General features: G+C 38.0%; 1 protein-coding gene across 1 annotated transcript in view; it reads left to right on the forward strand.

Annotated features, from left to right (window-relative positions):
• LOC119002132 (alpha-2-macroglobulin-like) overlaps nucleotides 1–14,726 on the forward strand; it is a 45,850-nt gene that overhangs the window by 7,417 nt on the left and 23,707 nt on the right. The window contains exons 3-15 of the mRNA XM_037067801.1: nucleotides 368–527; nucleotides 693–745; nucleotides 3,101–3,121; nucleotides 3,395–3,563; nucleotides 3,996–4,080; nucleotides 5,318–5,438; nucleotides 6,164–6,278; nucleotides 6,425–6,534; nucleotides 8,501–8,662; nucleotides 10,847–11,074; nucleotides 11,299–11,362; nucleotides 12,363–12,505; nucleotides 13,112–13,261. Of these exons, the coding sequence (XP_036923696.1) occupies nucleotides 368–527; nucleotides 693–745; nucleotides 3,101–3,121; nucleotides 3,395–3,563; nucleotides 3,996–4,080; nucleotides 5,318–5,438; nucleotides 6,164–6,278; nucleotides 6,425–6,534; nucleotides 8,501–8,662; nucleotides 10,847–11,074; nucleotides 11,299–11,362; nucleotides 12,363–12,505; nucleotides 13,112–13,261 (1,581 nt within the window). The remainder of the gene's footprint in view (nucleotides 1–367; nucleotides 528–692; nucleotides 746–3,100; nucleotides 3,122–3,394; nucleotides 3,564–3,995; nucleotides 4,081–5,317; nucleotides 5,439–6,163; nucleotides 6,279–6,424; nucleotides 6,535–8,500; nucleotides 8,663–10,846; nucleotides 11,075–11,298; nucleotides 11,363–12,362; nucleotides 12,506–13,111; nucleotides 13,262–14,726) is intronic.

Consider the following 14,726-nt stretch of genomic DNA (forward strand, 5'->3'; position numbering starts at 1 on the left):
CCTATAGCAATAAAATGGTGTGTTTTTCTTTCTCATAGCCTTAAAATGCTCCTATGATGCCCTTTTGGTACATAACAAAAACTTCGCAAAGGTCAGTGTATAATTGAATCAAGACTGTACTGACTGATCCATAAGATGATACAACTCTCGGTGACTTTTCTTACTGATGTGTTTTCCTCCATCCTGTGTTCTGTCTCCCTACTGGTAACATGACAGAAGTAATTCCTAGCCATACCAATTTTCTATGATAAGAATTAGGGAGTGAAGTTAAGTAAAAGAGGCAAGATCTCCAGGGAGGAGGAGAACAGGGATGGGGGAGGAAATGTGGGAGACTGAACAAGCTCTTGGGATTTCTTCTGTATTTCAGATCCCAAGGTCTTCATCCTCTGAAGAGGTTATGTTTCTCACTGTCCAAGTGAAAGGAGCAACCCAAGAATTCAGGAGACGGACCACAGTGATGGTCAAAAACCAAGAGAGCCTGGTCTTTGTGCAGACAGACAAACCCATCTACAAACCTGGGCAGACAGGTACAAAGAGGCCTACAGTCAGGACAACTTCAAAAAGGAAAGATCCTCCCCTATATATTCCCCAGTCTAAATCCCTGTAATTCTGGCTCCTTAATAAACCTTTCTTACAATCCTATAAGCGTGGTTTAAGATTTCTGGGACTGATGGAAAATATTTCTGTTTCAGTAAACTTTCGTGTCGTCTCATTGGATGAAAATTTTCACCCCCTGAATGAGTTGGTGAGTTTCCTAATATCCACACAGAATCATTATTTTCTGTGGTACCTGTTTTTGGTGTTGGGGAGGATCAGAGAAAGAATCTGGTGTCAATAACAGTAATTTCTGACATTACAATAATGTAAGATCTTTATTTTATTTTTTAAATTTTGTTATTATTATTATTTTTGTTGTTGTTTAAAATACTGCAATTGTTCCCACTTTCCTCTCCTTTCCCTCCCTCACCCAAACCTACCCTCTTTCCACCCCCAGCCAATCCCCACATTGTTGTCCATGTCCATGAAGGTTCTTTGGTTAATCTTTTTGCCATCTTTCATCCCTTCCCCTGACTCCCTCCTTTCCCTCAGCTGTCAGTCCATTCTATGTATCTAAGCTTCTGTTACTATCTTTTTCGTTAGTTTATTGTGTTCATCAGATGCCACATAAAAGTGAGATCATGTGGTATTTTTCTTTCACTGATTGGCCTAATTCACTTAGCATAATTTTCTCCAAGTCCATCCATGCTGTGCAAAATGTGAGAGTTATATCTTTTTTAATGCTGCATGGTATTCCATTGTGTAAATGTATCACAGCTTTTTTATCCACTCATCCACTGATGGGTGCTTAGGCTGTTTCCAAATCTTGGCTATAGTAAATAGCACTGCTATGAATATATATATATATGAATATATATATACTCATATATATACTCATATATATAAAATGAGTATATATGTTCATAGCAGTATATATACTCATACATATTCATATATATACATATATGTGTGTGTATACATATATAATGTTATTGGTGTTTTGGGAATGTAAGAGCCTTATGTTAAACAGTAACCCTGGTCAGGAGAACAGCAAAGTCTTTCTGTCTTTGTACTGATACTCAGGCAGTTGTCACCCACTTAAACTTACTCTTTAGAAAGTTATCAATTAAGTAAATTAGAAACATGCATTAAATAACACACACCTAAATCCTCAAATAATGTAGGTTCAGATAACCCCTCAAAGATTTAGAATTTTGTCTAACATACCTACCAAAACCTCTTTTAAAAAGGAAGATGAATGAAATCAGTGTTTTTTCTTAAAATTAATACTTGCTATTTATGATGAAAAAGAGCTATTTTAATTTTAATGAAGACATCCAACCAAAGCCTTAATTATTCTCCCCTAAATCTATTCTTCCACATTTTCTATCTCAAAAAAAGGCAATTTTTTTTCTTCAGTCCCTAAGGCAAAAAGTTGTGGCATAATCCTACTTCATCAGAAAGTCATGTAAGCCTAAAATGTGCCCAGACTACTTCTTTCCATCTGTACGCAACAACCTCTTCCTGGCCAACATCACCTCTGAACAAGCCTTGAAACTGGTCTAGGTTTTTACTCTCACTTCTCTGTTTAGCATTAAATACCTCATTCATTACTCTGTCAGCTTAACCCTACTTTATTTTTATATCCTGATCCTTACAACTACCTGATATTTATAGATATAGATAAAGATGTAGATATAGATTTCAAATATATAGACATGTCAAATACATATCTCAAATATATATGTAAAATACAAATCTCAACTCTATGTCCATATATGCAGGTATGTGTGTTTCTTATGTAGTGATTCTTTATTGGAAGGTAAGCTCTAGGGAAGCAGGTATATTGTTCTTTCGTACATTGCTGTATTCCTAGAACTGAGTGACACACAGCATATGGTAGGCACTTAATAAATATTACTTTTTAGTAATGAATAACCATTGCTAGTGGAGGAGCTATTTCCATCCCCCATTATTCCTAGAACTACCCATCCTACTAGGTAGGTCTGACCATGGTTACTTAGAGTTCTGTTAGTATTTTATTTCTCAGTCTGTAAAACTTCAGGACAAAAGAGTGTTCTTCAGCCCTGGCTGGTGTAGCTCAGTGGACTGAGCACAGGCCTGCGAACAAAAGGATCATGGTTCGATTCCCAGCCAGGGCACATGCCTGAGTTGCAGGCCAGTTCCCTGCAGGCCAACTCCCAGCAGGGGACGCACAAAAGGCAACCATACATTGATGTTTCTCTCCCTCTCTCCTTCCCCTCTAAAGATAAATAAATAAATAAATAAAAATTTTTTAAAAAGTGTTCTTCACTAGGGTGGTATACAAATTTCAGTAATGTCAGTAAATCCCACTCCTAATGAATGTAGCCAATTAAATTATTATTATTATTTATTTACTGCTTATGATGATTAATTAAAAGTTCTGTAAAACTTAACCTGTCACTTTTGTGTGTTTTACTACAGGCAAAGTTACTTTATATTAAACTGTCTTGCTTATAAATCAAAGATGAAAACATTTGTGAACAATTCTAAACTCCTTTCCTTCTCTTTCATCTTTCAGATTCCACTAGTATACATTAAGGTAAGCAAAATGAAACATTCCGTAATTACATGTCAAGTAATCGACTTAGGGAAAATGTTCTTATCTGAGAGATTCTTACTGCATCCCAGAAACTTGTTGTTAAGGGAGAAGCCTTCAAACCGCACAGCTCAGATGGTTCTAACTCATCTCCCCTCTCCTCTCGTTATCATCACCCCATTTTCCTCTCTGAGTAACATAGGAGTGTTCATAGGTTTCTTATATTGTCGCCAATGCTCTCAGCTCTTTTGTAAGTTTCAATCACTGTATTTGTAGAACCCTAAAGGAAATCGCATCGCACAATGGCAGAATCTCAAGTTAGAGAGTGGTCTCAAGCAGTTGGCCTTTCCCCTCTCGTCAGAGCCATTTCAGGGCTCCTACAAGGTGGTGGTGCAGAAGGAATCAGGTGAAATCACAGAGCACCCCTTCACCGTGGAGGAATTTGGTACGGCTTGTGGAAAGTCATGGAACATTTTTCTTCATATTTAAATTTTCAGGGCCTAGAGTTTGAGCTTGCTTGGAGTGTTTTCATTTCCCCTGAGTGAGAATGGGCTTGGAGTAGAACCAATTGTATACCAAACTCCAGTGAGGACAATGATTTGTGAATAGGGCTTCCTATAACTTAATTATTTGTATAGCAATTTTCAACCTCAAAAAATGCATACTGTACTTGTGTTAGTGGAATTTTCCCTTGTTCATTAAGGTTGCAGTGGTCTGTCTTAACCCTTCAAGCAGTCTCCATTTGAGAGGAAGATAGAAATACTAGAGAAGAGAGCTGCCTGTTCAGTGGCCTAAAAAATTATTACAGATAACATGAAAATACTAATTCCCCCAAATTTGAAACTAATCCCAAACCATCTTTATCTCCCATCAACAGTGCTTCCTAAGTTTGAAGTACAAGTAGCAGTGCCAAAGATCATCACTATTGTAGAAGAAGTGGTGAACGTGTCCGTGTGCGGCATGTGAGTTTATACTTTATTACTCTTTGGAGGGGAATCATCTTTAAAAGAGTCACTATTTGGGATATTTTGGCTAATTCCTCTAGGAAAAGTGGCAGCACAGATCCTTTAAATAAATGAGAGCATCTCGTCTCTAGAACTTTCCTCTACTATTGTTTTCCTATTTTCCCTTCTGAATTTCTTTCACAGTCTTACCAGCATTATTCCAACTCATGGCACAGGCAACTGTTCCTGGAGAGACTATGCTCCTAGGATTCTGGAAGTAACAGAGTCGCATGTGTACATGCACGTGTACACACACACAAACAGGATGGTATCGAAGGGTAGTGGCTTTGCTTTCATTGGATTATAGGGGAAATCCAATCAGATTATTTACCTGACCCTGCATACCTGGTGCAAAAATAACTTAGATTCAGAATTTGTTGAGGTAGACACACAGAAATCTCATCTAACTCATCAGTCGACCTAAGGCATGTTACATACCTCTCCCAATAGGGTCCTTTCCAACTTTGAAAATTTGTGTTCCCAGGAGCTTACGTTCCTATCTCCAGTAGCCCAACAGTAGCACTAGCAGAAAGAGCAGACAGTGATGTAGCCAGTCCTGCTTATGTAATGCACTCACCATTCCGCTGGGTCCCTGCCCCAGCACTGTCTCAGAGTGATGGCCACCAGGTTCCTGGAGCTACATACCTGGTGAGCCAATGCTCTTACAAAGAGAAATCTAGATGAAATTTTAAATAGGGGCAATACATACTTTGGAAAACAAAGCAATTATCAATGATATATTTAGGGCAAAATCCATTTTTTTTGTAAAATGTAAGCAAGTGAAATCCTATGTAAACTAAAATGGGTACACATGGGGAAAGGATGATGGAAGGAGAGATGCCAGCACGTTAAGTTTGTATTCCTACGTAGAATTGAGGGTGTTTGTTCCTTCCCTCTGTTTTGTTTTGTTGGTGTTGGTTTTTCTTGTAAGGACAGGTGGGACTTTGGTAATACAAAAGGTACTATTTAAAGATGAAACTGAAAATTAAAAATTAAGGAAAAAAACATGTTAAAAGAAGACTGGAGAGTTCTAGAAAAGAAAGGTCATTTCTTACCTGTGCTCAACACTGTTTGAGCCCTGCAGATGGGAAGTTCAGGGAGTAAATATGCTGTAGCTAAAAGAGGAAATGTAAATACATGGAAAATGTGTATGTTCAATGTTTGTTGTGATTCACTTGGCAATGTCTTATGACAGATACACATATGGGAAACCAGTCCCAGGACATGTGACTGTGAGCATATGCAGAAAGTATAATAATCCTTCTAGCTGCTATGGTGGAGAGTCACAGGCTGTCTGTGAGAAATTCAGTGAGAAGGTAGGTGGAAAATGCTTCTAGAGACTAACAACTAAGGTGCCGTCAATAAGCAGTGAGTTACAACATGGTGCTAACTCAGGAAGAGAGCAATTTAAAAAAGAATTCTACGCTACCTGTAATCGTTTTAAAAATAAGTGAATTACCACAATAGGAATTACTTATTTCTTACAATTGTCCATTGTGGGTGTTCTTGGTGCACCAGCCACACAGAAGGGTGGACGCTGAGCCAACTCCAATACCTGGCATCCAAGCCATCTTTGGCATCCACTCGTATGAAGGAAGGAGAAAAAACCATATACCTCTTAACCACCTTTGCTGGGAAGAGTGTTAGTGTTACTCTTTGAGCAAGCACTGGTCATGTGGCCTCACACAGGTACCAGGAAGGTAGGAAACACAGTCCCCAAATGGGTTGCCACTTTCCAGCTATCACTGTTCACAATGGCAGCAGAGCCAGACTTTGACGAAGGGTTAGCTGCCTGTTATAGTAAAATGACCCCCAAATTTTTAGGACATTTCTAGCACATTCACTCAAAAACTAAGGCATATACCTGTCAATTATAAACTAGATACTGTTGTGAAATGTGATAATAACCAATCCCTAGAGAATAAGAATTTCTTATAGGAAATACCTAGGTTCGGTTGATCCTCACCAAAATCCCACCAGATTGACTGACCACCGACCTGCCTAGTATTATGGTATTGTATCTTATTTTACCCCCTCCTAGCTAAACAGTGAGGGCTGCTTCTCCCAGCAAGTAAAAACCAAGCCCTTCCAGCTGAAGAGGGAAGGGTATAATATGGAACTTGAAGTGGAAGCCAAGATCCAAGAAGAAGGAACAGGTTTGTGTCCCACGTGGGTCTGGGAGAAAAGGCAGTGGGCACTGATGTATTCTCTTTGCCAATATATGAATTGAAAGGAGAGAGGTAGTGTAAGAAGTTCAGGGAGTTCATCCTTCAAAAAAACTTTTTTCCTCCTTTTTTTTCAGAGGTGGAGTTTACTGGAAAAGGGACCAGTGAGATAACACGAACCATATCCAAACTCTCATTTGTGAAAGTGGACCCACATTTTAGACAAGGGATCCCCTTCTTTGGACAGGTAGAGTATTTTTCAGTTCACAAATCAGCCTGTGTATCCATCACTTAATAAGCACAACATATTTGCTAAAACTATACCTGATTATCGTTACCTGTTGATTAATAGAAGCAAAGGTATAAAACCACATAAAAATGAATCTGCTCCTCTGTAAATTTGTATATGCTATCCATGAAGTCATTCCAGAGGACCAGCAAAATTAGAAAGGGTTTTTTTTTTTCACTTTTAGAAAAGCATTGTATGACATCACTGAATGTCCTTTCCATGATTTACCAGGCAATCTTATATTTTTATGATATTTTCTCACAAGAATCTCAAAATTCATAGTGGCCACATATATTATCTTCTAACACTAACTTCACATGGAAGTGAGTGGGTTGGTGGTTTTAATTTTTACTTTGAGACATACAGCATTCTAGCATACCTAGTATTTCTTTTATAGATAGTATATTTATAGTACTTTTTTATGACAGCAAGTACTTTTTCAAAACACAGTACACACAAGGGTGAAACACTATTATTTAAGGTACTCAGCTTTTAAAAATGTAAGTTTTCTCACAGATCTACAAAAAAATCTTCTATTGTTATTTTTCTATTATAAACAGATGTGCAGTGGGCCTTTCTGACTCTAGAGGTCTGAAGCGATGGTCACATGTATCTCAGTGTATAATTCCTGTGCATCATATTCTTAATGGAAATGCTATAAGATTTCAGTGGTGGGAAGTGTAAAGGACAAAGGGACTAGACTCAACCAATGAGTGGTGGAGTCCATTTTAGAATGTTTTGATTATGTTATGACAGCAAACCAAAGCCAGAAACTTTGGTCACATCCTAAAATGAAAGTATATTCCATGTTTTTAAACGTCTCAGAGGTACATTGTATATTTTTGATCATGTGTTCCTGCTAAATAAGTATTCTTCTAGTCAGAAGACTCATCAAAAGAGGAAAAAGTCAGAACTTTGTGCTTATCCTTATCTTTGTACGCGCAGCCAACAGTTCAGTGACAAAGATCTTGTTAATCAGTTACAAACACTGACCCTAGGCCACTGCTCTGCTTTCTACTGTGAGAAGTAGCTTATCCTGAAAAAGAATCACCATCTTCACGGTTGGAACTAGACTAATCATCTGCTGAGTTTAATACTAGCAGTAATGTGACTTTAAGTTTTTATTAATACTGTGTGCTTCTCAGTTTTACATTTTTCCCATGGGAAATGCCTCATGAAATCTGCCTCACTTCCAAAAGATTGAAAATCTGTATTGAGAAGCAGATATCATACATAAAACAACCAGAAATTCACACCAAACAATGTACTAGTTGCTTGCTTGTGCACTTATTATACTTTAGGACACTAATCCTCAGAAAGTTGTCTGCCACACAATAAGAGTGGCTCGATTAAATCTGGCTAATGGGTTAAAATTTGTCATTACTTTATGACTCTCGTGCTCTGTGACTCCCCAAGAAAAATGTATGATACACAGTGTTTCGGAAATATCCACAGAATACGTTTTTCAGTACACCCTATTATGATCCCCATCACTCTCTACCTTTTTACACTGCTTTATTTTTTAAAATTTTTAATTATAGTTTACATTCAACATTACTTTAGTAATATTTTAGTGGTGTATTACTAATACATTTAGTAATGTCTTAGTTTCAGATGTACAGTATAGTTTTACAGAGCAGTCTCCCTGATATTTTAAGCATCTACCTGGCCCCATACATCACTTTGTTTTTCTTCTTGAGACTGATTGCTACTAAATTAGTATATACTGTTTACCCATTTAATATCTGTCTGTCACTAACTGTAAGCTCGATGGTGGAAGGAACTTTGTTTACTGCTATGTCTCAATGCCTGGAACCATGTTCAACATATCGGATGCACTCCATAAATACTTCTAATAAAATGAATTTGTTTGGTGCCTGTTGGGGATTAGCCATGTAACTGATGCACAGCTCTTAATCTTCAGGTGCGCCTAGTGAATGGGAAAGGTGTCCCCATGCCAAACGAACTCATCTTCATCGCAGCAAATGCGGCGAACTATTACTCCAATGCCACCACTGATGAGCATGGCCTGGTGCAGTTCTCCATCGACACCGCCAACATTAAGGATTCCTCCCTCTCTATCAGGGTAAGCTTGGAAAGAGGTTACCAGAAACATGAAGTAGCCTCGGGAAATGTTTGCAGCCTAAAAGTGATGAAATCCCCACGTTGTGTCTAGCCCTATGGAGTGAAAAGGAAAAAAAACTCTAAAAACTAGAAACCAAATCAAGATCAACTTTGAAAATTTTTATGTAAAAGGAGGCAGTGTAAGGTATGTGGTTAGAAGTGCGAGTTCTTCTTGTATACTATTGCTGGGAATATAAAATGGTGCAAATGCTATGAAAAACAGGATGCCAGTTCTTCCAAATTAAATATAGAACTACCATATGATCCAATAATCCCACTTCTGGGAAGATAGCCAAAAGAACTGAGAATAGGGCCTCAACGACATATCTGCACACCATGTTCATAACAGCACTGTTCACAATAGCCACGACGTGAAAGCAACCCAAATATCTGAACAGATGAATGGATAAGCAAAATATGGTATATACATGTAATGGAAGAGCATTCAGCCTTAACAAGGAAGGAAATCCTGTCACGTGCTCTAACATGGGTGAACTCTGATAACATTATGTTAAATGAAATGCTTAGTCACAGAAAAACAAAGTGTATGATTCCACTTACATGAGGTATCTAAAGCAGTCAAAGTCATAGAAATAGAAGATAGAATGGTGGCTACCTGGGGCTGGAAAGAAGGGAAAAAAATGAGGAATTGTTGTTTAATGGCTATAGAGTTTTAGTTTTGCAAGACGAAAAATTCTGAAAATCTGTTGCACACTACTTAACGCTATCATTTTATGTTGTGTGTTTCTTCCCACAACTTTTTTAAAGATACAGCTTCCAGAATCAAATAAATTAGATTAAAATCCTGGCTCGACTCTTTGTAAGAACAGATAACTAAAAACCTCCATTCTTCAGTCTCTGATCTGTAAAATGAGTGCAATATTAGTGCCAGTTAGAGATATTACGCGTTAAAGCACCTGGTGAGCCCCCTTTAACTGCTAGATATTGTTACAGTAAAAGCCCATCTTTAACATCATTAGCATTTAGTTTTAGTTATATACACTCTATAAATTACTGTTCTTACTTTATTTTTGCCCTGCTATTCTAATTTTTTCCAGACTCTGTCCTTACCCGTGCAATCTGTTTTGTATAACTTACAGTCCTCTATGTATCAGTGGAGATATAGATATACATTTATTGATATATGGCTGCGCAATAGATATTACATAAAACGGTGATAAAAAAACCCCTGCCTCTTGGAATTTTTCATATAAATCTAAAAAAGAATAAATCATATATTTTATTGATTAATCTTCAAATAGTAGGCATAAAAGCTTATACTTCTAATAACTAAAAATTAAATAACTACTCATTTATTTCTTCAAGGATTATCTTGAATACTTTCCATGTGCTAGGCACTGTGCTAGTCCTGAGAAATGAAAATGTTATTTGTAAATCATCACTCTTTTTGATGAACATTTATATGGCTAGAATATACATTGATATACGAACAATGTAGTTTGTTGACACAGGAATTCACTCAGACCACTTGGGAGGTGAAGATCAGGGTAAGGGGAGCCTGAAAAAAAACTAATGAACAATTTTACATGAAGAAAAATTGAAATACAACCCAAATAGAGCCTTTGGAGCTTAAGAATCCAGAATCACAGGATGCATTAAAAGAATCAGCCTAAGACAGCTCAGGAGAAGTGGACTTCAGCCAATTCCCCAGCTCAGCTCTTGAACCAGGATACAGCAAGTATTCTGACTCCTCGGGGTGCAATATCACATTTACTCGTAATGCCTGTTTGAAACTCATCACAAATGAGGCACTGGTTTTCTGAAATGCAATTCTTCAGTTTTCGGAGATTATTTAGTCTCCTCAAAGAGGTTTCATAGCTCCAGTGTCCATAGTAAAGGGGCCAGAGAAATGTCAGGCGAGCTAATCAGAGCAAAGGTTTTGTCCTTTGATGCGCTTCAAAACTATGAACACCACCCCAAGGAACCTCTTCAGTGTGAGGGCACAAACCACGCCTGAAATACAGGTAAACAAAGGGGAAGGAGCTTTCTCTGTCCCTTTTTACTATGAGCAGAAGATGCCTAGGTACCAGTGTAGGCAGTACAGTCAACTAATGCAGTTTTGTGAGAACAGGGATTCTCTGTGAGATGTACCCCATAAAGTAACATTGTTTTTCTAATTCATTAGGTCAAACACAAGGATCATAGCCCCTGTTACAGTTACCAATGGCTGTCAGGAGAATATGAAGAAGCTCATCACACTGCTGATCTTGTATTCTCTCCAAGCAAGAGCTTTGTCCACCTTGATCCCCTGTCCCGTGGACTGCCCTGCGGCCAAACGCAGACCATCCAAGCACATTATGTTCTGAATGGACAGGTTCTGCAGGAGCTAAAGGAGCTGTCATTCTATTACCTGGTGAGAAGAAGGCCACTGCATTGGCTCATCTGTAAACAAACACCCTCTGTAGAGCAAGGATTCCTGAAGTTCTTTAGAAAGTCTGTTTTTCTTTTGAAAGTTTGACTTTTTTAAGGCCTACTTAATGCCAGCAGCGGGGCAAGAAAACAAGCATATCACATGTAGGGCAAGACTTGAGATAAGAAGCTTTTCATTGCCTTTTTTCTTTCTTTTTTTTTTTTCAGATAATGGCAAAGGGAGGCATTGTCCGAACTGGGACTCACGTACTGCCCATGGAGCAAGGAGACAGTGAGTATTTCCCTAATTCCGCATTCCCTCCCCACTCTGACACATTCTGCCTTATGTTGCAGGGATACCAGGACTAGTTTAAAATAAAGGGAAATTTTCCACCTAACACCAATAAAGAAGTTGAGAGGAGAAAGCAATGTTTCTTTTTTTCACCCAGTATTTTTTCTTTCAGTGTATTCTGTTCAGATTATTTAAAATGTAGATGTCGTGTTTTTATAGTCCATGCTTATCCAAATTTTCAAACTACAAATATTCATGGGCCATCTTCACAAAATGACATTTCGAAACTGTTGTAATCAATGTAGAGAAGGTAAAAATTTTACAGTGCCTTCTGTATACTGGGTTTTGTGCAGATTGATGTATATTTGTACATCATTTTTTCCTTTTTAACGATAGTTATGATTCATGAAGAGTCTGACTGAATTGGACTCCCCTCGTGAACAAACATGGAACAATATAATCTCTGATGGTTTCTTCTAAGAAAGTCTAAAGTACCACTTACGGAAAACTGTCAGTGAATTACTCTTTTGTTGCTTTTTCACAGCAGCACAGAAGCACCGTAATTAGACTTACAAAGTTTAATGCAACCTCTAAAGAATCTATGGCGACTCAAAAAATAACTCCCCCAGAAGCAGCGTTCTTCTTAAGAACAATATTATGTTCATAGAGGATTGGAGAGGGTGTAAGGATAAATCCAATGTGTTAAACTTTTAATATTGTAACTCACCTCTTCAGGGTCTATTTCCCTTTTCTAATGTGAGTTCTGGATCAAATGGCAGCCAAGAAGGGCTTCAAGAAGGCATTTTCCCCTAAAACTAGAGTTCTTAGGGGCAGTCATCCATTTGTTACATATTGTTTATTATATCTATTACACGTACTATTAGAAACAGCCATTAACCAGACCAGGCTCCTAAAATGGCTTTGTGTGATAGAAACTTTCATTTTAGCCCTGGGGAGATGTCTAACCAATAATCACTTCCTCGTTGTCTCTGTGCCCCAGTGAAAGGCCATTTTTCTGTGTCATTCCCTGTGGAATCAGACATTGCTCCAGTCGCTCGGTTGCTCATCTACGCCATTTTACCGGATGGGGAAGTGGTTGGGGATTCTGCGAAATATGAGGTTGAAAACTGTCTGGCCAACAAGGTGGGTGCTTCACCCCATAAATGTTTTAACCTTAAACTAGAAGTCACTATCATACTTAATTATTTCCTTCATTTGAGCATTGGGACCCAAGGAGTTAAGGGAACTTTGCAGAGGATTTCAGCGAGGTAATGGCAGGGTCACACGAAGAAACTATGTCACTTGACTCCTAGTGCAAAACTCTCAGGCATTGTCTCCTCCTGTATGATATGACTCAGAGTACCTGGTTCCCTTCTTCTATGACGAAATGTTGGGAAATGTGTAAGTTTTTAAGACTACTAAAGAGCCAAAAGAAAAATACAAGAGCATCTAGACTACAACCATGCTTTCTACTTTGTAGTTAATGAACACTTCACCACGTATCAAAGGTAAACGTGACATCTCAAGTTTAGTAAGTTATAAAAATAATTAGATGTCATTATAATGGCTCCACGAATTCTTGGAAAAATCAAAATGAAGTATAAGGGACAAAAAGCGTCAGGTCTCACACAGTACTCACCCCGGTTAAGTCGGTGATTACTGCATTGGATGTGAGCAGCATGCAGAAAATGCTGGTGCCTACACGATGAAGTCAGGACATTTGTTTTTCTGGTCTTTCTAATCTCACAGGTGGATTTGAGCTTCAGCCCAGCACAAAGCCTTCCTGCCTCGCGCGCCCACCTGCGCGTCGCAGCTTCCCCTCAGTCCCTCTGTGCCCTCCGCGCGGTGGACCAGAGCGTGCTACTCATGAAGCCGGAGGCAGAGCTGTCCCCGGCCTCGGTGAGTGCCCCCAGCCTCGGGTCAGGAGGGGCAGGTGAGGGGCTCCAAGCAAGAAGAAATGCCTTCTGAGTCGGACAGGATCTGTTACAATTACAATTACCTACACGTGAATAGTTTTGAGCTCTTTCATATGCACTTTGAATTATGTTGGTTGAAATACTGGATATCCCAAGATGAACACAATTTCTGAGGGAAGATGTTGTATTGTTTCTGATGAGTAAAAATCAAGAAAAATGAATTACTATACGATAAATGACATTAATAAATGAATTCTCTTAACATTGGGTTAACAAGAAATAGCAGAACGGTATGCTGGGGTGGAACAATAAGAAACTGTTAACAACATGTTCTAAAGTCACTTGCTCATATCTTCAAATGTTCACTCTGACACCAATTGAAATAGCTTTTTGCTGATGTTTTTTACCATCAAAATTTTACAAGGAGAAATTTATATTTTTACTTTCCTAAAAGAAAAACTTATCAGAAGGATTACTTTTTAGTCCTTCCAGTGGAATTTAATTGAAAAATTCTAACATTCCTTCTCTATTGAAAGTATTAGAATACTTCTTTTTGTCATTTTTATTGTATTTTTCCATTACCATTTATTCCCCTTATACCCCTGTCCCCACCCCCCCCAACAATCTAGAATACCTCTAAAGAAAGAATTGAGAACATTTTAATAGTGAGAGTAATGGGATATATGGAAAAATAACACTGATGTTTTGTGTTTGTATAATAAAATTTTATAGTCCTCAGAGGGTTTTTTTTATTATAACAACCCCAGTGGGTAAAAAAAGGCAGAAAAGCCCATTAACATGTTACTAATTAAGCAAAAGCTTACAAGTATTTAGTAGTAGACCTGGGTTGCCACACTAGTTCCTCTCAACCCTTGATAATGTTTTACTAATGAAACACTTTGCTCCAAATAGCATAAGCCATTCATTCAATACATTTATTTAGTGCCTACTGTGTTCTAGGTGTGCCTACTTTGTGTTGAAGTTCTGGGTATCTAGTAGTGAACTACTGGAAAGACAAAAATCCACACTTATGTGGAACTAACATTTTCATAGATTAGAAAGACAATAATTATATAATATGCTCTGGAGAAAAATTGGCAGTGAAGGAAGATACAGAATAGTAAGAGACAGCTGCCTTTGAGAAGATATCTAATTTCATTACATCACTCAGTTTGCTGATCTGGTCTTATCAATCAGTTTCATACTTCTGTGAATATAATGCAGGGCCCCTGCCAGCATTTATATGCCTGTCTTGCTGTTTCTTTCTCAATGAATTTGAAAATAATCATTTCCAGTATTCACAGTTAAAGTTTTATGTATTTGTGGAGATCTGGAGTATTTTGTTCCTGTGAATAATACCTAAGAAAATACTATCCTGTAGATATGTTTAACAGGGATATATGTTTATTCATGTACCTATTTAGAATATGTCCATTAACTTTATCGCA

The sequence above is a fragment of the Sturnira hondurensis genome, unplaced genomic scaffold (assembly GCF_014824575.4).
Source record: "Sturnira hondurensis isolate 20B ecotype Veracruz unplaced genomic scaffold, ASM1482457v3 Scaffold0017436, whole genome shotgun sequence".
In the NCBI taxonomy this organism is placed as follows: Eukaryota; Metazoa; Chordata; class Mammalia; order Chiroptera; family Phyllostomidae; genus Sturnira; species Sturnira hondurensis.